The sequence below is a fragment of the Scyliorhinus torazame genome, chromosome 9 (genome assembly GCF_047496885.1).
Source record: "Scyliorhinus torazame isolate Kashiwa2021f chromosome 9, sScyTor2.1, whole genome shotgun sequence".
NCBI lineage: Eukaryota > Metazoa > Chordata > Chondrichthyes > Carcharhiniformes > Scyliorhinidae > Scyliorhinus > Scyliorhinus torazame.
Genome location: NC_092715.1, coordinates 185,756,214 through 185,780,120, shown reverse-complemented (window position 1 = coordinate 185,780,120; position 23,907 = coordinate 185,756,214). Strand labels below are relative to the sequence as shown.

The window sequence follows — 23,907 nt, the reverse complement described above, 5'->3', positions numbered from 1 at the left end:
CATACATTGCAGGTCAGTTACAGTAATGACAAACATGGGGCGAAATTCTCCCCCAACGGCGCGATGTCCGCCGACTGGCGCCAAAGACGGCGCCAATCAGACGGGCATCCCGCCGGCCCAAAGGTGCGGAATGCTCCGCATCTTTGGCGGCCTAGCCCCAACATTGAGGGGCTAGGCCGACGCCAGAGGGAATTCCGCCCCGCCAGCTGGCGGAAATGGCGTTTGTTTTCCCCGCCAGCTGGCGCGGAAATGCGGCGCATGCGCGGGAGTGTCAGCGGCCGCTGACAGTTTCCCGGCGCATGCGCGGGAGCGTCAGCGGCCGCTGAAAGTTTCCCGCGCATGCGCAGTGGGGAGAGTCTCTTCCGCCTCCGCCATGGTGGAGGCCGTAGCGGAGGCGGAAGGAAAAGAGTGCCCCCACGGCACAGGCCCGCCCGCGGATCGGTGGGCCCCGATTGCGGGCCAGACCACCGTGGGGGCACCCCCCGGGGTCAGATCGCCCCACGCCCCCCCCCCCAGGACCCCGGAGCCCGCCCACGCCGCCTGGTCCCGCCGGTAAATACCAGGTTTGATTTACGCCGGCGGGACAGGCAATTTCTGGGCGGGACTTCAGCCCATCCGGGCCGGAGAATTGAACGGGGGGTCCCGCCAACCGGCGCGGCCCGATTCCCGCCCCCGCCCAATCTCCGGTACCGGGGGCGGGGGCGGGATTCACGGCGGCCAACGGCCATTCTCCGACCCGGCCGGGGGGTCGGAGAATGACGCCATGGATCGTAAATTTATTTGATTGCCAATTCTGCCCTTGATGAGCTCTGTGCATTAATCACACTGGTACTAAACACTATATATGTGCCTGAATATTTGACACTTGGTATAGAACTGGCCTCCTCCTCCATGCTACTATTTCATTTTGCCAGGTCGACTGGTTGGTACAAGTGCCTTCGAGGTCATAAGCAAAGATGGGTCTTTCTCTGATTTTTGTGTCCCTTCTCTGGGGAAATATCTCCCATCACAGTGAAACTGAAATCAGGAACTCCATGTGGTGTTTTGTTTATAATTCTTTCCTGGGATGTGGACATCGCTGGCAAGGCCAGCATTTGTTGCCGATTCCTAATGGCACTTGAGAAAAGGGTGGTGAGCTGCTGCCTTGAACCACTGCTGTCCATCTATTCCAGGTACACCCATAATGATGCCTGAAAGGGAGTTCTAGAATTTTGATCCCGTGCCACAGTGAAGGAACAGCGGATATACGGGTAGTTTCAAATCAGGATGGTGTGTGGCTTGGAGGGGAACCTGCCAATGGTGGTGTTGCCATGCGTCTTCTGCCTTAGTCCTTCTAGGTGATAGAGGTCGCAGGTTTGAAAGTCAAAGGAGCCTTAATGATTTGCTGCAGTGCATCTTCTATGTGGTACACATTGATGCCACTGTAGATTAGTAGTGGAAGGAGTGAAGAGGGTGCTGATCAAGCAAGCTGCTTTGGTATGGAGGTGCAAAACTCTTGAATATTGTTGAAGCTCCACTCACCCAGGCAAGTGGAGAGTATTGAATCATATTATCACAGAATTTACAGTGCAGAAGGAGGCCATTCGGCCCATCGAGTCCGCACCGGCTCCTGGAAAGAGCACCCCACCCAAGGTCAACACCTCCACCCTATCCCAGTAACCCCACCCAACACTAAGGGCAGTTTTGGACACTAAGGGCAATTTTATCATGGTCAGTCCACCTAACCTGCACATCTTTGGACTGTGGGAGGAAACCGGAGCATCCGGAGGAAACCCACGCACACACTGGGAGGATGTGCAGACTCCGCACAGACAGTGACCCAAGCCGGAATCGAACCTGGGACCCTGGAGCTGTGAAGCAATTGTGCTATTCACAATGCTACCGTGCTGCCCTAAATATTCGTGACTTGTGCCTTGTAGATGGTAGACAGGCTTTGGGGAGTGAGGAGGTAAGGTACTGGCCTCAAAATTCCCAACCTCTGATCAACTCTTGTAGCCACAGTATTTATATGGCCGGTCCAGTTAATTTTTCAGTCAGTGGTAACCACCAGCATGGGGGATTCAGTAATGGTAATGCCCTTGAATGCTAAGAGCAGATGGTTAGATTCACTCTTGTTGGAGATAGTCATTGACTGGACCTTGTGTCGTATGAATTTTGCTTGCCACTTATCAGCCCATGCTGGAATTTTGTCCAGGTCTTGCTGTGTATTGGCACTGACTGCTTCTGTATCTGAGGAGTTTGTGAATAGGATCTTGGATGCACTGCCAGAATTCCCCATTTATGCAAGTGGAAGGTTCATGACGCTTCACCGTCCGCTCAGCCCCAATAAAAATGTCACCATCACCAGCTCTAATTGCCTTGACTCCGATGAAGATATTATGGAACAGTTCTCTTCTGACCTTGATAAAGTCCTCACTGCAATCCCAAAAGAGGAAAAGATCATCCTGATGGAGGACTTGATGGAGGGTTGGCCGTGACTCTGATGCCTGGAGAGGACCCACTGGGAAAAACTGGTTAGGAAAAGCTAGTACAAATAGTCCTCCTGCTGACAGTGTGCTCAGCATGGTCTCATTGTAACAAACACCCTCTTCTGCCAGAACAACAACTACAAAACCACATGGAGACATCTAGATCAAAGAATGGCACATCCTGGATTATTGTGCTTATTGGAGTCAAAGATCTAAATGTCTGTATCACTCGATCCACACAGAGACTGATGCCTGTTGGACAGATTATTGATTTGTTCAATCAGCGATGAATATCCACCCAGCACCAAAACAATGCCCAAATGTCGAAGAGGAAGAAGATCAATGTCTCAAACCCAAAGCAACCTGATCAAAGAGACAAATTCCAAACACAGCTCACAACCGATCTGGAACATCTACACCCATCCACTCAATTTCAGAACTGTGGTTTCAAATAATGTCAGTTGTACGAGACTTCTGATTTGATTTGATTTATTGTCACGTACCGAAGTACAGTGCAAAGAATTTTTCTGGGGCCGAGGGAACGTACATAGTAGACAAAAAGAATAATCTACAGAGAACATTGACAAATGGTACATCGACAAACAGTGATTGGTTACAGTGCGGAACAAGGGGCCAAACAAAGCAAATATATGAGCAAGAGCAGCATAGGGCATCGTGAATAGTGTTCTTACAGGGAACCGATCAGTCCGAGGGAGAGTCGTTGAGGAGTCTTATAGTTGTGAGGAAGAAGCTGCTCCTATGTCTGGATGTACAGGTCTTCAGACTTCTGAACCTTCTGCCTGATGGAAGGGTCTAGAAGAGGGAAATGCCTGGGTGGGAGGAGTCTCTGATAATGCTGTCTGCCTTCCTGAGGCAGCGGGAGGTGTATACATAAACAATGTGAGGGTGGCAAGCTTGTGTGATGCATTGGGCTGAGTTCACCACACTCTGCAGTTTCTTGCGATCTTGGACTGAGCAGTTGCCATACCAAGCTGTGATGCAGCCGGATAGGATGCTCTCTATGGCACATAATAATAATGATCGCTTATTGTCACAAGTAGGCTTCAATGAAGTTACTATGAAAAGCCCCTAGTCGCCTGTTCGGTGAGGCCGGTACAGGAATTGAACCAGCGCTGCTGGCATTGTTCTGCATTACAAGCCAGCTGTTTAGCCCACTGTGCTAAACCAGCCTCCATCTGTAGAAGTTTGAGAGAGTTGATGCAGACAGGCTGAATTTCTTTAGCTTCCATAGGAAGTAGAGACGTTGTTGGGCTTTCTTGACTGTTGCATCAACATGAGTGGACCAGAACAGACTTGTTGATGGTGACTGAGGCACGATCAATTTGACTGGAGACGAAGTTGCATCCAAACTGAGGCTTTATTAGTATCAGATGTGTGGCCTCCCACAGCAGCTGGCGAAATGGCTGCGAACTGGAGGCCACGCATATTTATAACCCGCCTCCTGGGCGGAGCTAGCATGCAGGGGCCACAGGTGAATCTGTAGTGCAGGTTCTACCATACAACCCCTAATATCAGAACACAGTGGGTTACCACATTCACCCCCTGTTAAAATTGAGTCCTGCGGGAATGGTGGATAACTATATACAATTAGCAACTTTTAATATTTACAGAGCAGTAAAAAAAATGTCTCTTTGCATCCGGCGGGCCAGTCAGAGGTTCAGCCGATCTGGCGCCTTGATGGTCCTTTGAGATCGACGAAGTGGTGATGGCGATATTGGCACTGTCGTGGTTGAAGTTGACTCTGGGAGCGTGCTGAAATCCTCTTCATCAACGGGGGTGGGCAGGGGGAGGACGGACGGTCCTAGGGGGGGTGATGGGGGCGGTGGGGGAGGAGAGGGTGGTGCAGGGGGCGACGGGGGTGGTGTGAGGGTGGAACCTGCTGGTGCCAGGTCCCTGAGGGAGACGGTATCCTGGCGGCCGTCGGGGAACGCCACGTAGGCGTACTGTGGGTTTGCGTGGAGAAGATGCACCCTTTCCACCAACGGATCCGCCGTGTTTACGGAGAAGCACGGTTCCCGGAGCTGTAAGCCAAGTTGGGAGCGATACCCCGGATGTGGACTTCCTGGGGAAGGCAAAAAGATGTTCATGTGGTGTACTGTTAGTAGCAGTGCAGAGTAATGAGCGAGTGGAATGTCGTGCATCAGGAAGGACCTCTTGCCAGCGGGAGGCCGGGAGGTTTCTGGACCGCAAGGCCAGCTGGACGGCCCTCCATACCGTCCCATTCTCCCTTTCTACCTGTCCGTTTCCCCGGGGGTTGTAGCTCGTCGTTCTGCTGGAGGCGATACCCCTGCTGAGCAGGAACTGACGTAGCTCATCACTCATGAATGAGGATCCCTGTCACTGTGGATGTAAGCGGGGAAGCCGAACAGAGTGAAGATAGAATTAAGGGCTTTAATGACGGTAGCAGACGTCATGTCGGGGCATGGGATGGCGAAGGGAAACCGGGAGTATTCATCGATCACACTGAGAAAATATGTGTGTTGAGCGGAGGAGGGGAGGGGGCCTTTGAAATCCACGCTGAGGCGTTCAAAGGGGCGGGAGGCCTTCACCAGTTGCGCGCGGTCCGGCCGATAGAAGTGTGGCTTGCACTCCGCACAGACCTGGCAGTCCCTGGTGATTGTCCTTACTTCCTCGATGGAGTAGGGCAAATTTCATGCCTTAATGAAATGGTACAACCGAGTGGCCCCTGGGTGACAAAGGCTGTCGTGCAGGGTCCGGAGCCGGTCTCCTTGTACGCTGGCACTTGTACCTCTGGATAGGGCGTCTGGGGGCTCGTTGAGTTTGCCAGGGCGATACTTAATCTCGTAATTAAAGGTGGAGAGTTTAATTCTCCACCACAAGATTTTATCATTTTTGATCTTGCCCCGCTGTGTTTTGAACATGAAGGCTACCGACCGTTGGTCAGTGAGGAGAGTGAATTTCCTGTCGGCCAGGTAATGCCTCCAATGTCGCACAGCCTCAACGATAGCCTGGGCCTCCTTTTCAACCGATGAGTCCCGAATTTCAGAGGCATGGATGGTGTGGGAAAAGAATGCCACGGGCCTGCCTGCCTGGTTGAGGGTGGCAGCAAGGGCGATGTCTGATGCGTTGCTTTCTACTTGGAAAGGAAGTGTTTCGTCTGCAGTGTGCATTCCAGCTTTGGCAATATCAGCTCTGATCCGGGCGAAAGCCTGTTGGGCCTCGTCCGTCAGGGGGAAATGAGTGGACTGTATGAGTGGGCGGGCCTTGTCCACATAGTTTGGGACCCACTGCGTGTAATATGAGAAAAACCCCAGGCAGCGTTTGAGGGCCTTGGGGCAGTGGGGAAGGGGGAGCTCCATTAGGGGGCGCATGCAGTCGGGATCAGGCCCCAGAACTCCGTTCTGGACCACGTAGCCGAGGATGGCTAAGCGGTTTGTGCGGAACACACACTTCTCCTTGGTATACGTGAGGTTGAGGAGAGTGGCGGTGCGGAGAAATTTAGCAAGCTTGGCGTCGTGGTCCTGCTGATCATGGCCGCAGATGGTCACATTGTCTAGGTACGGAAACGTGGCCCGCAAGCCGTACCGGTCGACATTCGGTCCATCTCCCTTTGGAAGACCGAAACCCCACTGGTGACGCCGAAGGGGACCCTAAGGAAGTGATATAGCTGGTCGTCTGCCTCGAAGGCGGTGTGTGGCCAGTCCGATTTACGGATGGGGAGCTGATGGTAAGCGGATTTCAGGTCCACCGTTGAGAAGACCCGGTACTGTGCAATCTGGTTAACCATGTCAGATATGCGTGGGAGGGGCTACGCGTTGAGCTGCGTGTACCTGTTGATGGTCTGGCTGTAGTCCACGACCCTTCGGCTTTTGTCCCCAGACTTAACCACTACCACTTGAGCTCTCCAGGGGCTGTTGCTGTCCTCGATGACGCCCTCCTGAAGCAGCGACCTCGAACCTCCTGCCGGCCAGGTAATGCCTCCAATCAGAGACCTCGGACCTGATGAAGGCCTTATCCTGGGTGCTGTACCGTCTGCTCCTGGTGGCGACGGGTTTGCAATCTGGAGTTAGATTGGCAAAGAGGGAAGGAGGATCGACCTCTAGGGTCGCGAGGCCGCACACAGTGAGGGGTGGTAAGGGTCCGCCGAATTTAAGGGTCAGGCTCTGGAGGTTGCACTGGAAGTCCAGGCCAAGGATAAGTGCAGCACAGAGGTTAGGGAGGACGTAGAGGCGAAAGCCGTGGATCTCTACGCTTTGGACTGTGAGCATGACCGTGCAGTACCCCCGGATCGCTACGCGATGGGATCCAGAGTCCAGAGAGATTATTTGATTGGTAGGATCTACCTTAAGGGAGCAGCGCCTTACCGTATTTGGGTATACAAAGCTCTCGGTCATCCCGGAGTCCAGTAGGCAGGAGGTCACATGGCGGTTGGCTTTCACGCTGGTGGATGCGTTGGTCAGATTATGTGGTCTGGACTGGTCGATTGCCATGGAGGCGAGCCGTGGTTGATCGCCGGGTAGTGAGGCGGCCGTTGAGTTGAGGTCCTGGAAAGCCGTTGATATCCATGTGCCGCAGGAAATTGTGGGGATTACAAAATGGCGGCGCCCATGGAACGCACGTTGCGGGGGTGGAGCACGATGGCGGCGCCCATGAAATGCACGTGTTGTGCGGGGGAGAAGATGGTGGCGCCCATTGGTCGCACATTGCCTATGGAGGAGAGGAGGACGGCGGCGCCCATTGTCGGTGACGGGGGGTGGGGGGCCGACTGCGGCCGCTCAGCGGGCCTGGCACACCGCAGCGAAGTGGCCCTTCCCGCAGGCCTTACAAAGGGCTGCACGGGCCGGGCAGCGTTGGCGGGGTTGTTTTTGCTGGCCGCAAAAATAGCATCGGGGCCCCCCAGAGATCACTGGCTGGCGTGTAGCGCAGGTGTATTGGCTGGGTAGCGCCCCTGCTGAGGCGGCTGCATGTGGGGCCCATGAAGCATAGGAGGAGTGGGCCGCGCGATTGGGGGCGTAGGACTGGACATTGCGCAGGGCGACCGTCATGTAGAGCGCTAGTGTTTTAGGCTCTGCGAGATCCCTTTTAGGAACCACTGCCTGATAACATCAGAACCAATCCCAGTTACAAAAGCGTCCCGCATAAGGAGATCTGAGTACTCCTTAGCTGTAACGTCCTGGCAGTCACAGTCCCGAACTAGTGGAATCAGGGCCCTCCAGAAGTCCTCGATTGACTCACCAGGTAGTTGAGTAAGCATTGCGAGCGTGTGTCTGGCGAAGAGCGTGTTCGTCTTCTGTTCATAATTTTTTTGGAGTCGAGTCATGGCATCAGTGTTATTGGGCGCATCCTGGATCAGCGGGAAGACTTTGGTGCTGAGTCTGGAGTACAATATTTGGATCTTCTGAGCCTCTGGAACAGGGGTCGGCGCCATGTTGATATAAGCTTCAAAACAAGCTCGGCAGTGCTGGAAGTCCTTTCTGGCGTCGCTTGTGTGTGGATCCAGCTGCAGGCGATCTGGTTTAATCCGGAGTTCCTTCTTCTGAATATGGCACTAATAAATGAGGCACGATCAATTTGACTGGGGACAAAGTTGAATCCAAACTGAGGCTTTATTAGTATCACATGTGTGGCCTCCCACAGCAGCTGGCGAAATGGCTGCGAACTGGAGGCCACGCATATTTATAACCCGCCTCCTGGGCGGAGCTAACATGCAGGGGCCACAGGTGAACCTGTAGTGCAGGTTCTACCGTACAACCCCTAATATCAGAACACAGTGGTTTACCACAGTGTACCCCAGGAACTTAAAGCTATCGACTACCTCCACTTCGGAGCCATTGATGCAGACGGGAGTGTGTGTCGCGCTACGCAATCAGATCCTTGGTCTTTCCGAGATTTAGAGAGAGGTTGTTTTCGGTACACCATGCAACCAAGTGAGAATCGCCGGGGGCTGGCGTGAATCCCGTCCCCGCCGGCACCGGAGATTCGGCGAGGGCGGGAATCGCGCCGCGCCGGTTGGCGCCCCCCCCCCCGCGATTCTCCGGCCCGGATGGGCCGAAGTCCCGCCGCTAAAATGCCTGTCCCGCCGGCGTAGATTAAACCACCTACCTTACCGGCGGGACAAGGCGGCGCGGGTGGGCTCCGGGGTCCTGGGGGGCGCGCGGAGCGATCTGGCCCTGGGGGTTGCCCCCACGGTGGCCTGGCCCGCGATCGGGGCCCACCGATCCGCGGGCGGGCCTGTGCCGTGGGGGCACTCTTTCCCTTCCGCCTCCGCCACGGTCTCCACCATGGCGGAGGCGGAAGAGACTCCCTCCACTGCGCATGCGCGGGAATGCCGTCAGCGGCTGCTGACGCTCCCGCGCATACGCCGCCCGGAGATGTCATTTCCGCGCCAGCTGGCGGGGTACCAAAGGCCGTTTCCGCCAGCTGGCGGGGCGGAAATTCGTCCGGCGCCGACCTAGCACTTAAGGTTGGGGCTCGGCCCCCAAAGATGCGGAGCATTCCGCACCTTTGGAGCGGCGCGATGCCCGACTGATTTGCGCCGTTTTGGGCGCCAGTCGGCGGACATTGCGCCGTTTCCGGATAATCTCGCCCCTGTAGTCTGATTCGTCATTGTTTGAGAAACGGCCCATCACAGTCGAAGCATCGGCAAACTTATAGATTGAGTTGGTGTTCAATCTTGCCACACAGTCATTTGTGTATAGGGAGTACAGTAGAGGACTGAGCACACATCCTTGCGGGGCCCCGGTGTTGAGGATTATTGTGGAGGAGGTGCTGTTGCCTATCCTGACAGATTGCAGTCTGTTGGTGAGGAAATCAGGGATCCAGCTGCACAGGGAAGGGTCAAGTCCAAGATTGCAGAGCTTGTTTATTAGTCTTGTCGGGAAAATAATGTTGAAGGCGGAGCTGTAGTCTATGAACAGCAGTCTTATGTAGGTGTCCTTGTTGTCGAGGTGTTCGAGTGTTGATTGTAGCCAGGGAGATAGCATCTGCTGTGGACCAGTTGCGGTGATAGGCAAACTGCAGTGGATCGGGACCATCTGGGAGACTGGCGTGATTCGTCTCGTGACTAGCCATTCGAAGCATTTCATGATAACAGACGTCAGGGTCACCGGTCGAAAGTCATTGAGGTAGGCTACCTTGTTCTTCTTTGATACTGGGATTATGGTGGCCCTGCTTTGTAGCCTGTGATCTTGTGTAGGCCACAGTCGTCGTGGGTTACTGTTGTTGGCCTTGAACTCTAGTTTGATGCGGTATTGTGTTTTTGTACCCCTGATAGCTTTCCGTACGTCGTACTTGGATTTCTTATATAGGTCAGGGTCGTCAGACTTGAACGCCTCCGTCCGTGGATTGAAAAACCTTTGGGTTGGATGGCGCAGTCTGGTGTGGCCGGAGTAAGCCATGTCTCGGTGAAGCAGAGCACACAGCAGTTTCTTTCTTCTCTGTGGGAGTTTAGCATTGAGGTCGCCTTAGTCCCAGGTAGCGTTGAGATCATCCAGCTTGTTCTGAATCGCAGGATGACCTTTTTTTGCCTGTTTGGCAGGAGCTTTTCGGGTGGAGGGGTGGTGTGGTTGGAGAGTTTGGGTTCCTCCTCGGGTGTGGGATATCTGGGGGTTATAACATGAGGGACAAGTAGAGTAAGGGCCCTTGTCTGACTTAGGGGCCCTCATGTCACAGGAGAGAAAATGGAGGAGGCCTCTGTCATTGTTGCCATTTGGGTGGACAACTGAGGGGCTGGTGGAATTCCTGGAGGAGGAGTTCAGGAAACCGAGGCAGGCCGTCAGGACAATTTGGTGAAGTTGATTGAACTCATTTGTGCAGCTCTGGACAGGGTGGAACAATGCTGCAGGTACAGGGTTCGACAATTCGGAAGGTGGAGGAGACGGTTACGGAGACCGGACCACCCCCTTGGAGGCAGAGGTGGCAATGATGTTGGAGGGGCAGAAGGTATTCAAGGCCAAGGTCGACGACCTGGAGAATCGCTCCAGATGTCAAAATTTGAGAATCTTTGGGCTGCTGGAGGGCATAGAAGGTGTGAATGCTTTGGATTATGTGACAATAATGTTTGGGAAGCTGGTGGGGCATGTTCACAAACTCTCGCAAAGTGGACCGGACCCACCAGTCATTGCAACAGAAGCGTAAATCTGGGGAGCCACCACAGGCGATCATAGTCCGCCTCCACAGGAATTTGGATAAAGAAACTATCCCGAGATGGGTGAAGGACACTCAAGAATGTCAATGGGAGGGCCATTCCGTCAGAACATTGGGGCAGAATGGCGAAAAGGCAGACAGGGTTCAATAAGGTCAAGGCAGCATGTTATAAGAGCAAAGTGTGATTTGGAGTGGTGTACCCGGCTCACCTGGGCGACACGTTCAGAGACTTGGGCCATTATTTCGACACGCCGGATAAATGACTTTGTAAAGAAACATGGACTGGGAGAAAACAGAATGAAGTTGTTGGTTACACCTGGCCGTTGGGCCTTTCTTTTTCTCTCTTATTTTTTCTTTGATATGTCAGTTATTCCCTTAACCTTTATCTGAGTTATTGGTTTTGTATTTATTATTGTATTGTTGGAAATGTTGGGGGCGCGGGAGTGGGTGTGGGGATGGTTTTGTAGAATGTTCTATATTAAATGTGGATTCTGGTAGGGGGAATTGGTAAAACTCAAGTTTTAGAGGGGAGGATTATTAATTTGTACATGATCAAACAATGGCAATAAATATTTAATAAGTACTTCATATTAGTCTTTACTGAAGAGAAGACTATCAGAGAGGAAGGGAACCCTGATGGCTGAAAGGGAGGTCATCAATCTTATAGTAGATAAAAGGAAAATGGCAATTTAGTGAAGCTAAAGAAAGTCAAGGACCCAAGGTCAGACTGGTTACATCTAATAATTCTGAAGGGAGTGATAGAAGAAATTGCTAAAGCCCTAGAAATTATTTTTAAAATTGTAGCCTCCGAATAATGTTAAAATTAGTAAATATCTGGATGAAGAGAAAGTAATTAAAGGGCTGGCAGGGACTTCAGAAGGAATAATTATACTATGGCAAACCTGATATCTTTGAAGAAGTGGTAGACATGGTAGCAGGAATAAATGTAGTGGATGTAGGGTAAGAAAGCCTTTTTAAAAAAAAAAAATGTAGAGTACCCAATTCATTTTTTCCAATTAAGGGGCAATTTAGCTTGGCCAAACCACCTAGCCTGCACAGCTTTGGGTTGTGGGGGCGAAACCCACGCAAACACAGAGAATGTGCAAACTCCACACGGACAGTGACCCAGAGCCGGGATCGAACCTGGGACCTTGACACCATGAGGCAGCAATGCTAACCACTGTGCCACTATGCTGCCCAAGAAAGCCTTTTATAAGGTACCACAGGGGTATTCTTAGGCAAAATTAAACCGCAGTATAGTATTAGAGGGAAGATGGTCAACTTGAATTAACAATTGATTGGAAAGGAATACATCTGATCCATATACGCAAGGTCAGTCTTCACATGAATGCTGAACCAAGCTTTATCTATCTCCAACTTTCCTCATTCCTCTATGTTTTCAGACAGTTTTCTCCAGTTAAACATTGGGAGAAATGAAACCATTACCTTTGCGATCGCACGCCCTCTCCCACCCATCACAAACTCCATTCCATCTTCCTGGCCACTATCTTAGGTTGTACCAGTTTCTTTAGAATTTCAGTGGCCTCTTTGACCCTGTATTGTATAATTTACAACTGTGAGTACAATAGCAACACAAGTGGTATTTTCCACTAACAGGATGCCGCCAAAAGTCAAATATGGTATGTGAATTTCAATGCCAGTGCAATACCAGGAAGGTAGGCTGAATGTCCCAATGACTGGTGTTTCATATCAAACAGTACGTCCGGTCAGCTATTCAGAACAGAGTACTAACCGTACTTAACTAGCTTGTGCTTGCAAAACTCAGAATATAATGATTAAGGTTAGAAGTGATTCCGCGATTGAATATAAATATATTCCAGAGTGTGCCAAGAAATAGCTAACAACCAATTTAAGATCATTAGCTGGACTCACAATCTGGTTCATGTATGCTTGGCAGGAGCTACATATATCCATACACAGGACTTTTCTTCTGCAGGCAAAAGGAATATGTCAAGCATGGAGCCTTCTTTGAATTAAACAAAAACGTGGAGGACAAAAGTCCCCTGGTGCATCTTCCATGGTGCTAAGTCGACTTGCTAACCAATCAGCACACTCTTCTCAATCAGTATAAATTATTGACATTCTTGCATCTCTCCTGTTGAGTGACAGCTTGCACTCATTAGTTGACAGCTTGCCTCTCTCTTTCACCAATACAAAAGTTAGATTGCTGCAAACCACATATTACTTTGTGTACTTCAAACGTAGGTTGCCCTTTATCAGGTTCTTACAAATATTTGAACAAAATGTTTTCAGACCACCAGCATAACTAACTTGACATTTCCTACTTTAGGATACCTTTGATGTTGTCATTTTGATGGCACGGTCTGTCAAGTATACTGTGAATTTTCTGCAATCCAAAGAAGATGATTTGTATAGGTGAGTGGATGCATCAGTTCAAATTCGAAATTGTTCTGCAATAATAACAATAATAATGGGGTGGCATGATGGTTAGCACTGCTGCCTCAATTCTGACCTTGTGTGACAGTCGAGTTTGAAAGTGCTGTCCATGTCTGCATGGGTTTCCTCCGGGTGCTCCGGTTTCCTCCCACAGCCCAAAGATGTGCAGGTTAGGTGCATTGACCATGCTAAATTGCCCCTTAGTGTCCAACGGTTAAGTGGGGTTAGGGGGTCAAGGCAACAGCGTGGGCCTAGTTAGGGTGCTCTTTCGGAGGGTCAATGCAGACTCGATGGGCTGAATGGCCTCCTTCGCACTATGATTCTAATTGCTGAAATTAATTTTGTGGCTAGCTAGAACTGAAGTGTGGCATACATAGAATAATAAATGTCTGAGAGTAGCTTATAATATCAGTAAGAAGTCTTACAACACCAGTTTAAAGTCCAACAGGTTTGTTTCAAACACTAGCTTTCGGAGCACTGCTCCTTCCTCAGGTGAATGAAGACGTATGTTCTAGAAACATATATTTTGACAAATTCAACGATGCAAGACAATGCTTAGAATGCGAGCATTCGCAGTTAATTAAGTGATTACATATCCAGAGATAGGGGTAACCCCAGGTTAAAGAGGTGTGAATTGTCTCAAGCCAGGACAGTTGGTAGGATTTCGCAAGCCCAGGCCAGATGGTGAGGGGTGAATGTAATGCGACATGAATCCCAGGTCCCGGTTGAGGCCGCACTCGTGTGCGAAACTTGCCTATAAGTTTCTGCTCGGCGATTCTGCATTGTCACGTGTCCTGAAGGCCGCCTTGGAGAACGCATACCCGGAGATCAGAGGCTGACTGCTCTTTACTGCTGAAGTGTTCCCCGACTGGAAGGGAACATTCCTGCCTGGTGATTGTCGCGCGATATCCGTTCATTCGTTGTCGCAGCGTCTGCATGGTCTCGCCAATGTACCACGCTTCGGGACATCCTTTCCTGCAGCGTATGAGGTAGACAACGTTGGCCGAGTCGCACGAGTATGTACCGCGTACCTGGTGGGTGGTGTTCTCGCATGTAATAGTGATATCCATGTCGATGATCTGGCACGTCTTGCAGAGATTGCCATGGCAGGGTTGTGTGGTGTCATGGTCGCTGTTCTGAAGGCAGGGTAGTTTGCTGCAAACAATGGTTTGTTTGAGGTTGCGCGGTTGTTTGAAGGCAAGTAGTGGGGGTGTGGGGATGACCTTGGCAAGATGTTCATCTTCATCGATGACGTGTTGAAGGCTGCAAAGAAGATGTCGTAGTTTCTCCGCTCCGGGAAAGTACTGGACGACGAAGAGTACTCTGTCGGTTGTGTCCCGTGTTTGTCTTCTGAGGAGGTTGGTGCAGTTTTTTGCTGTGGCGCGTTGGAACTGTCGATCGATGAGTCGAGTGCCATATCCCATTCGTACGAGGGCATCTTTCAGCGTCTGTAGATGTCTGTAACGCTCCTCCTCGTCTGAGCAGATCCTGTGTATAAGGAGGGCTTGTCCATAGGGGATGGCTTCTTTGATGTGTTTAGGATGGAAGGTGGAGAAGTGGAGCATCGTGAGGTTATCCGTGGGCTTGCGGTAAAGCGAAGTGCTGAGGTGACCGTCCTTGATGGAGATGAGTGTGTCCAAGAATGCAACTGATTTTGGAGAGTAGTCCATGGTGAGTCTGATGGTGGGATGGAGCTTATTGATGTCATCGTGTAGTCGTAAAGGATATCCCGAAGCGTGGTACATTGGCGAGACCATGCAGACACTGCGACAACGAATGAACGGACATCACGCGACAATCACCAGGCAGGAATGTTCCCTTCCAGTCGGGGAACACTTCAGCAGTCAAGGGCATTCAGCCTCTGATCTCCGGGTAAGCGTTCTCCAACGCGGCCTTCAGGGCGCGTGACAACGCAGAATCGCCGAGCAGAAGCTTACAGCCAAGTTCCGCACACGAGTGCGACCTCAACCGGGACCTGGGATTCATGTCGCATTACATTCACCCCCCACCATCTGGCCTGCGAAATCCTACCAACTGTCCTGGCTTGAGACAATTCACACCTCTTTAACCTGGGGTTACCCCTATCTCTGGATATGTAAACAACTTAATTAACTGCAAATGCTCGCATTCTAAGCATTGTCTTGCATCTTTGAATTTGTCAATATATATGTTTCTGGAACCTACCTCTTCATTCACCTGAGGAAGGAGCAGTGCTCCGAAAGCTAGTGTTTGAAACAAACCTGTTGGACTTTAACCTGGTGTTGTAAGGCTTCTTACTGTGCTCACCCCAGTCCAACGCCGGCATCTCCACATTATAATATCAGTGGCAGGTGAATTTGTCGTCATCTTGATAAAGGACACCAATGATGGACATCAGATGCATTCTACATTTTGCACTCAGTATTAGTTTATGATCAGATGGAACATGGTGCCCCCTTTCCATTGCCTTCCAATTCTGAGAGCAACATGTTATTGTACCTGTGATTTATTTTTTTGTCTCCTATATCATAAGTGGTGAGATTTCAGTTATAATCATTATCTTACACTGAACCTATACTTACAAAGAGCTGGTTTCAAAAGTTGTGTTTTTAGAGAGAAAGGAGATATTGGAGATAATTTTTGAATACTTCTGGTGGAAAGCTTTAGGCACTGCCTGCAACTGTTTAAAAACTTGTGCATAATACTCTCTATTTGTTACTTAAATAGACAAAAGGTGTGTGCATTACACACCTGAATATCCAATATTTTGCTCACAGCGGGCAAGGCTACCAACAATATGGGTGAAGTTGTAAAGTTACTGGTATTTGTTTTATTCTTCTGCACTGGAGTCCAAGCTAGTTGTGATTTGAAAATACAGCAATTTTCCACCTGCATATCATTAAGGTAACCATAGCTTTTTGTTCCAGTGACTGATAATGGTTTTTACATTTGTTCTTGTAGAATGGAGATCCCTTTTGTCTTCCGAATTCTTCAGTCTGGACTTGTCCATGGCTTGGCATTTTGGTTTGATGTGGCATTTGTGGGCTCACAGTAAGTGCTTCTCATTTCCCATTTAATGCCTTAAAGATTTTGCATTTTTGTTAATTTCATGACCTTTCTGTTTTAGGAATCTAACAAAACAACTGACTGAACCCATCCCTCATTAGATGTGCATTTTGCCATTTAGTTGCTATGTCGGGCTATTTCTTCTCAACTTATTTTTCTTTTTTAAATATTTTTTATTCTCCTCCTTTTCCACATTTTCTCCCAAATTTACACCCACCAACAACAAACAATAATCAGTAACAAGTATGTCAATCTCCATATCAATAACAACGATCCCATCCTCTCACCAAACCCCAAACATTAGCCCGCATGTTCACATAAACAAATGACAAAACCGAATCAGGAATCACCCATAGTCACCATCAACACACACTGCCCCCCTCTCCCCCAACCCTCCCACCCACCCACCCCCCCCCCCCCCAACTAATATTCAGTGTTATCCGATTCTTGAAAGTGCATAATGAATAATGCCCATGAATTGTAGAACCCCTGCATCCTTCCCCTCAGTTCAAACTTAACCTTCTCAAGAGTCAAGAATTCCAACAAGTCCTCCCACCACGCCAGGGCACAGGGTGGAGAGGTTGCTCTCCAACCTATCAGGAGCCGCCTTTGGGCGATCAACGAGGCGAAGGCTACAACATCTGCTCCGCACCCGTTTCCAACCCTGGCTGGTCCAACACCCCGAATATGGCCACCCGGGTCCAGTTTCACGTGCACCACTTTAGAAATGACCCTAAAAACCTCCTCCCAGTAATCCTCTAACTTTGGTTAGGACCAAAACATATGAATGTGATTAGCGCCCCCCCCCCCCCCCCCACCACTCACATGCATCTTCTACTCCTTCAAAGAATCGTTCATCCTCGCCCTCGTGAGGTGTGCTCTGTATACCACCTTCAGCTGTATCAGCCCCAACCTCGCGCACGAGGTGGTGGCATTCACTCTCCGGAGCACCTCACACCAGAACCCCTCTCCCATATCCTCTCCCAACTCTTCCTCCCACTTTGCTTTGATCCCTTCCAGTGGTGCCTTCTCCTCTTCCAAAATAGCTCCGTAAACCGCTGACACTACCCCCTTCTCCAGTCCCCCTGTCATCAGCACCTCCTCCAGCAATGTGGAGGCCGGCTCTACCGGGAAGCTCTGTATCTCCTTTCTGGCAAAATCTCGAACCTGCATGTACCTAAACATTTCCCCCTGCCCCAGCCCATACTTCGTTTCCAGCTCCTTCAGCCCTGCAAACCGACCCCCAAGAAACAAATCTTTTAGTGTCTTAATCCCCTTCTCCTCCCATTTCCGAAAATTTCCATCCCACCTCCCTGGCTCAAATCTGTGGTTCCCCCGAAGCGGCATTTCCCTTGACCCTGCCCCCAACCTGAAGTGTTGACGAAACTGCCTCCAAATTCTCAATGAAGCTATTATTACCGGACTCCCTGAGTACTTCCCCAGGGCTATCGGGAGCAGCGCTGTTGCTGGTGCTTTGAATCCCGACCCCCTACACAAACTCTCCTCCATTATGACCCATTGGGAATCAACCCCTCTGACCCAGCTCCGCACCTTCTCCACATTCGCCGCCCAGTAGTAATACATCAGGTTCGGAAGACCCAAACCCCCTGCCTGCCTCCCCCTCTGTAGCAGCACCTTTCTGGCCACCTTCCCTCCCCATATGAACAAAGTAATCCTTCCCTCAATTTCTCTGAAAAAAGCCTTTGGCAGGAAAATCGGCAGGCATTGAAAAATAAACAGAAATCGCGGCAACGCGTTCATTTTAACGACCTGTACCCGACCCGCCAGTGACAGAGGGAATTTCTTCTCAACTTATTGATTGCAAGAGGATCTTAAGTCTCTTCTCCCAAATAACAACAATGGGTGAGATTTTCCGGCCCTGTCGAAAGTCAGTGGACTTGTGGCTGGCTTTCCGCATCCTGGGTGGCGGGTCCTGCCACCGCTGGGGCTGGATAATCCCAGCATTTATATGGTACCTTCAAAAGGAATCCCAAGATGCTTCGTAGATATTGTCAGATGCAAATAGATGCGAAACAAAGACAAAGGAGTGACCAAAATCATTTTCAAAAGAGGTGGGTTTTAAGGAGAATATTAAAGTAAAACGGCACTGAGGGCTTTAGCGAGGGAATTACAAGTTGGGGCCTTGGGCAGCTAAGGGCCAATAATGGGGGAAAAGGTTTGGGGGTAGCGATGAGCAGAATAGTGGGGAGAGAACAAAATCCTGAATCAGAGGAACATTAGTTCAGTGAGGAAAGTTAATAGCTGGAAGAGATAACAGAAATGAGAAGAGCATGGCCATGAAGGGATTTAAACATGAAGATATGAATTTTAATTTGAAATATTGAGGAACTAGCAACCAATATTGGTCAGCAAGGACAGGGGTGATGAGCGAGCAGGACTGGTGTGGAATAGAGCATAGGCTATAGAGTTATGTATAAGCTGTCATTTATGGAAACTGTTCAATGGAGAGAGGCCAGATAAGCATTGAAATAGTCGAGTTTGGAGGGACCAGGACATGGATGAGGTTTCAGCAGCATTAGAGCAGAGGCTGGGGCAGAAGTAGGTGATGTTACAGAGTTGGAAGTAACAGTCTTCATGATGGAGAGCACATAGGCTCTAAAACTCAGTTCAGTCTCGATCAACCTGAGAAAGTGACCAGGGAGAGGGATGGAGTCAATGGTAAGCATATGGCATTTGTGGCTGGGCTGAAGATGTTGGCTTCTGGCTTTCTAATGTTCAGCTGCTAAGAAATGCAAGACTGATTATTGAATAAGCAGTCTTAACACAAAGGCAGTGTCAAGGGAGACACTAGAGAGTTGGTGGTGCTCATGTATGCATGAACTTCATGCCTGTGGAGAATGTTGAATGGGGCAGCATCTAGATGAAGAGGAGTGAACCAAGGACATATTTTTGGTGGACTCTAAAAGTATGGTGGGAGATTGGGGCAAGAAGTGAAACCATGGTTTGAGATTATCATAGAATTATCATAGAATTTACAGTGCAGAAGGAGGCCATTCGGCCCATCGAGTCTGTACCGGCTCTTGGAAACAGCACCCTACCCAAGGTCAACACCTCCACCCTATCCCCATAACCCAGTAACCCCACCCAACACTAAGGGAAGTTTTGGACACTAAGGGCAATTTATCCTGGCCAATCCACCTAACCTGCACATCTTTGGACTGTGGGAGAAAACCGGAGCACCCGGAGGAAACCCATGCACACACGGGGAGGATGTGCAGACTCCGCACAGACGGTGACCCAAGCCGGAATCGAACCTGGGACCCTGGAGCTGTGAAGCAATTGTGCTATTCACAATGCTACCGTGCTGGTACTCTGGGTACGATGATATTGGTAATTGTGGATTCATGCAAGGGAAATCACAGTGAGCTGGTCAATAGAGGGCACTGTTGGAAGCTGTTGAGGTTTAGGAGCAGGAAGAGTGATATACCACCATCACAAAGGATGTTACTTGTGACTTTGATTAGGACTATTTTGGTGCTGTGGCAGGGACAAAATGACTACAGAGATTCAAACATGGAGTTGCAGGAGAGGGGACCACAAATTTGGGAGATGACAATGCTTTCAAGAACTTTGAAGAGTGCAATCACTTGTGTTACCAGTGTGGTAAAATCCTCCCTTTCATCAATATTCACTAATGTTAGAATTGACCTGGAATAAAACGCTTGCTTTTTCATTTGACTGTACCCATCCTTTTCATTAATGATATCCATAATAAGACAGTGACTGCACATTTCAAAGATACTTAATTGACTGAAAGGTGCTTTGGGATGTCCTGTGGTCATGAAAGACAACAAATAAATGTACGTTTTTTTTTTTTTGCAAGTCTTTTTAACAAACATACATTTTTTTTTCATATTTGCTGAGTTTTTTTAAGCTCATACCTTTATTTTTGCTAAAATCAGCGGAGGGAAATATAAAGCCCAAAGCGTGAGAGAATTGAAGGACCTGAATGCAGAAGGAGAGACCATTCCTCTTTCAACACTTTCCTCAAATCTCTCTCACTTCTGTCAGCTCAACTCCCATGTCCCTCTCTCATCATTCACTCCTCTTTTTCTACTCTCTCGCACTCTTTCTCTCTCTCTCTATTGTGGGAATTATAACCACAAGTTGGTCGTACAGCGGATCAAAAGTGCTAGTTCCTCCTCTGGACTTGTCTACTCTCGTCTTATTTTCCTGGTTGTTCTCCGCAGCCTGTTATCTTTCTCGTAGAACTTGTTCCCTTGGAGTTTCAACTAATTCTCTGAACATTGTCTCACATCAGAAATCTTCAATGTTTGAAATTGCAGTTGAACATTATTTTAAACATTAGAATTGGTAAAATTTTCCCTTTTCAGGAAAACGGTCTGGCTGTCGACATCGCCTGCTGAACCCCTCACACATTGGTATCAAGTCCGCTGCCTCCTACAGACGCCACTGTTTGCCAAAGAAGGTGAAACATTCTCAGGGAAAGTCTTACTAGTGGCCAATAAACGGTGAGGATTAAAATGCACTGACCTGTAAATGATGTGGTAAAATAATTCTCCTACTGGGTATGAACATACTATAAGCTTAACAGATAGTAAGCTTGTAAAGATAGGTAAGTTAACTAGAAAAGGACAATATGCATTGAAATCAACGGAGGTTTGGAGATTGAAAAATGGACTATTAGCAAATGAAAATTAGGGAGGGATGGGTGATTCAGTGGAGGTGTCACTGTTTCCTGCCCATTGACATCCAAGTTCTGCCTGTGCAATTGTCAGGCAGGTCTGTAGAAGAATAATCAGCCCGCCTGCCTGTCACTGGCTGCTTTAACTGTACAAATTGTGGTCGCCTGTTGTTGAATTTGAAAGTACAAATGATGTGACAAACTTTGACCCAAAATCAATACAGTAAGGGAAATATGTAATTTCTTTAAATGTCTGTGGCATCTGCAGTTACTTTGATGAATGTTTGAAAAGGAATTTTAAGAGTTTGCGTCAATTGCAAATGGATCTGTGATAACCTGCGCGAGACCTACAGGTTGGAGCAATCAGTCTCCCCGTGAGTCTCGCCAAATCCGAGCTCCCCCGCTAAGGAAGCAGGCAGCCTGAGAACTGAGATCTGTATAAAGTCAGCTAGGTATGGAACCGACAGAGCAGACCCAGCTGGGATCTGATGAATATTGTAAATATAATTGCTTTGCAATAAACCAAGTTTTCTTTTGACCATCACGGTTGGGGCTCGTTTGTGGTCTACAAAACTGGCGGAGAGGATATAACTGGATTCTGTCGACGCTGCTACACATTACCTCCCATTCACCGCTGGACTACGGTTAGAGAATTTGTTTTTCGAACATGCCGGCAGATTGGGCATGTTCGATGAAAGCTTAGAGGATTGGACACAGTACGCAGGACACATGCGTAACCTTTTCCGGGCAAACACTATCACAGATGTTGATCGACAGACAAAATATTGCTGACTGCCCGTGGAGCATATACCGATGGAGTGATAAAAATCCTCACATATCCTGCAGATCCAGACACTAAAACTTTTGTACAGTTGATGACCCTAGTGGTGCAACACTTCAACCCTAAACCATCCTTTATAGTACAGAGATACGATTTTACCACAACGGGGAGGACCCCAGGAGAGTCAGTAACCGAGTTTCTGACTAGGCTACGAAAACTAGCCAAAAATTGTGAATACGGAACTTCCCTTTCCAAAATGCTGCGCAACCGTTTGGTCTGCGGTGTAAATAACATGGCTACTCAAAGGAAGTTACTAACCGAACTGGCCCGAGACATTCAGCAGGCTATCCAAATTTCACTTTCCCATGAAAGCACTGAAAGAGTGCAGGGGATGGAGGTTTGGATGTGCTCCTTCCCGGAAAGCAACCCAGCCCTGGCCGAGTACTGTAGGTGCCAGGTCTGTTAGTCAAAGACCGAAGCATACCAGTGGGATACCTCCCCGGAGTCTGTTGAACGAGAGTCCGGTCGTTGTGGGCATGTGGATGTAGGGGCCACAGGGAGCACAAGGTACAAGTCAGCCAGCAATCCGAGCGCCGCACCAGATGTAGGCACTAGCCGAGAAATCTCACCTTCCATCTGGACCAGCCAGAGGAGCAGTGCATGCAGCTGAATTGTATTGAAGCACCCAGAGTGGGCCCTATCAAGATAACTGCAAGTTTTTTTTTGTAAAATATTTTTATTCTCCATTTTCACATTTTCTTCAGAATTTACACCCCACCAACAAGCAGTAAACGGTAACAAATACAATGTCGATCCCCTTATCAACAACAACGATCCCATCTTCCCACCACCCCAAACAACGCCCCACCTGACAATATATATATATTTTTTTAAATAATTTTTATTGAAGTTTTCACAAAATATCAACAACAAAATGAAAAAGGAACCCAATAGAATTAAATACAGAACAAAATAAAACAACCCCCGTGCCCCCTCCCTCCCCCATACATAAATAATAAATTAACACAAAGCAAACATAGCAAATATGTACACCCCCTCACATCCCCCAGTGTAAACTAACATACATAAAATAGAACCTCCCCCTCCCCCGAGTTGCTGCTGCCATTGACCAATGTCTACCGTTCTGCCAGGAAGTCCAAGAACAGTTGCCACCGCATGAAGAACCATTGCACCGATCCCCTTAAGGCGAATTTCACCCTCTCCAATTTAATAAACCCCGCCATATCATTGATCCAGGATTCCACGCTTGGGGGGCTCGCATCCTTCCACTGAAGAAGAATCCTTCGCCGGGCTACCAGGGACGCAAAGGCCAGAATACTGGCCTCTTTCGCCTCCTACACTCCCGGCTCCCCTGCAACCCCAAATGTTGCGAGCCCCCAGCCCGGTTTGACCCTGGATCCTACCACCCTGGACACCGTCCTCGCTACAGCCTTCCAAAATTCCTCCAGCACTGGGCATGCCCAGAACATATGGGTGTGATTTGCTGGGCTTCCTGAGCACCTAACACACCTGTCCTCGCCCCCAAAGAACCGGCTCATCCTTGTCCCGGTCATGCGTGCCCTGTGCAGCACCTTAAACTGTATGAGGTTGAGCGCCTCGCTCGAAGAGGAAGAGTTCACCCTCCCAAGGGCATCTGCCCACGTCCCCTCCTCGATCTCCTCTCCCAACTCCTCCTCCCACTTACCTTTCAACTCCACCACCGAGGCCTCCTCCTCGTGCTGCATCACCTGGTAAGTTGCCGAGATCTTCCCCTCTCCAAACCATCCCCCCGAGAGCACCCTGACCTGTACAGTGCGTGGCAGCAGCTGCGCGAATGCCACCACTTGCCGCCAGGCAAACGCCCTTACCTATAACTACCTAAAGATGTTCCCGGGGGGGAGCCCATACTTCTCCTCCAGCTCCCCCAGGCTCGAAAATTTCCCATCCACAAACAGGTCCCCCAACCTGCTTATCCCTGCCCTGTGCCACCCCGAAAACCTTCCATCTATTCTCCTTGGGACAAACCGGTGGTTCCCCCGTATTGGAGTTCACACCGAGGACCCCACTTCCCCCGCTGTGCCGCCTCCACTGCCCCCAGATTTTGTGGGTAGCCGCCACTACCGAACTCGTGGTATACCTCATTGGAGGGAGCGGCAGCGGCGCCGTTGCCAGCGCCTCCAGACTCATATCCTCACAAGATGCCGTCTCCAGCCTCCTCCATGCAGCCCCCTCCCCCGCCATCACCCACTTGCGCACCATCGCCATATTGGCGGCCCAGTAGTACCCACAGAGGTTGGGCAGTGCCAGCCTCCCCCACCCCCCATCCCCATCCCTACTCCGCTCCAGGAACACCCTTCTCACCCTCTGAGTCCCTCATACCCACACAAACCCCGTTATGCTCC

The 23,907-nt window shown here is 49.6% G+C and overlaps 1 protein-coding gene across 2 annotated transcripts in view; it reads left to right on the top strand.

Moving 5' to 3' along the window:
* The window catches only part of carm1l (coactivator-associated arginine methyltransferase 1, like), a 197,873-nt gene that overhangs the window by 160,786 nt on the left and 13,180 nt on the right, over positions 1 to 23,907 (top strand). For both annotated transcript variants that reach the window (XM_072516891.1, XM_072516892.1), the window contains exons 9-11: positions 12,907 to 12,992; positions 15,954 to 16,043; positions 20,414 to 20,551. In XM_072516891.1, the coding sequence (XP_072372992.1) occupies positions 12,907 to 12,992; positions 15,954 to 16,043; positions 20,414 to 20,551 (314 nt within the window). The remainder of the gene's footprint in view (positions 1 to 12,906; positions 12,993 to 15,953; positions 16,044 to 20,413; positions 20,552 to 23,907) is intronic.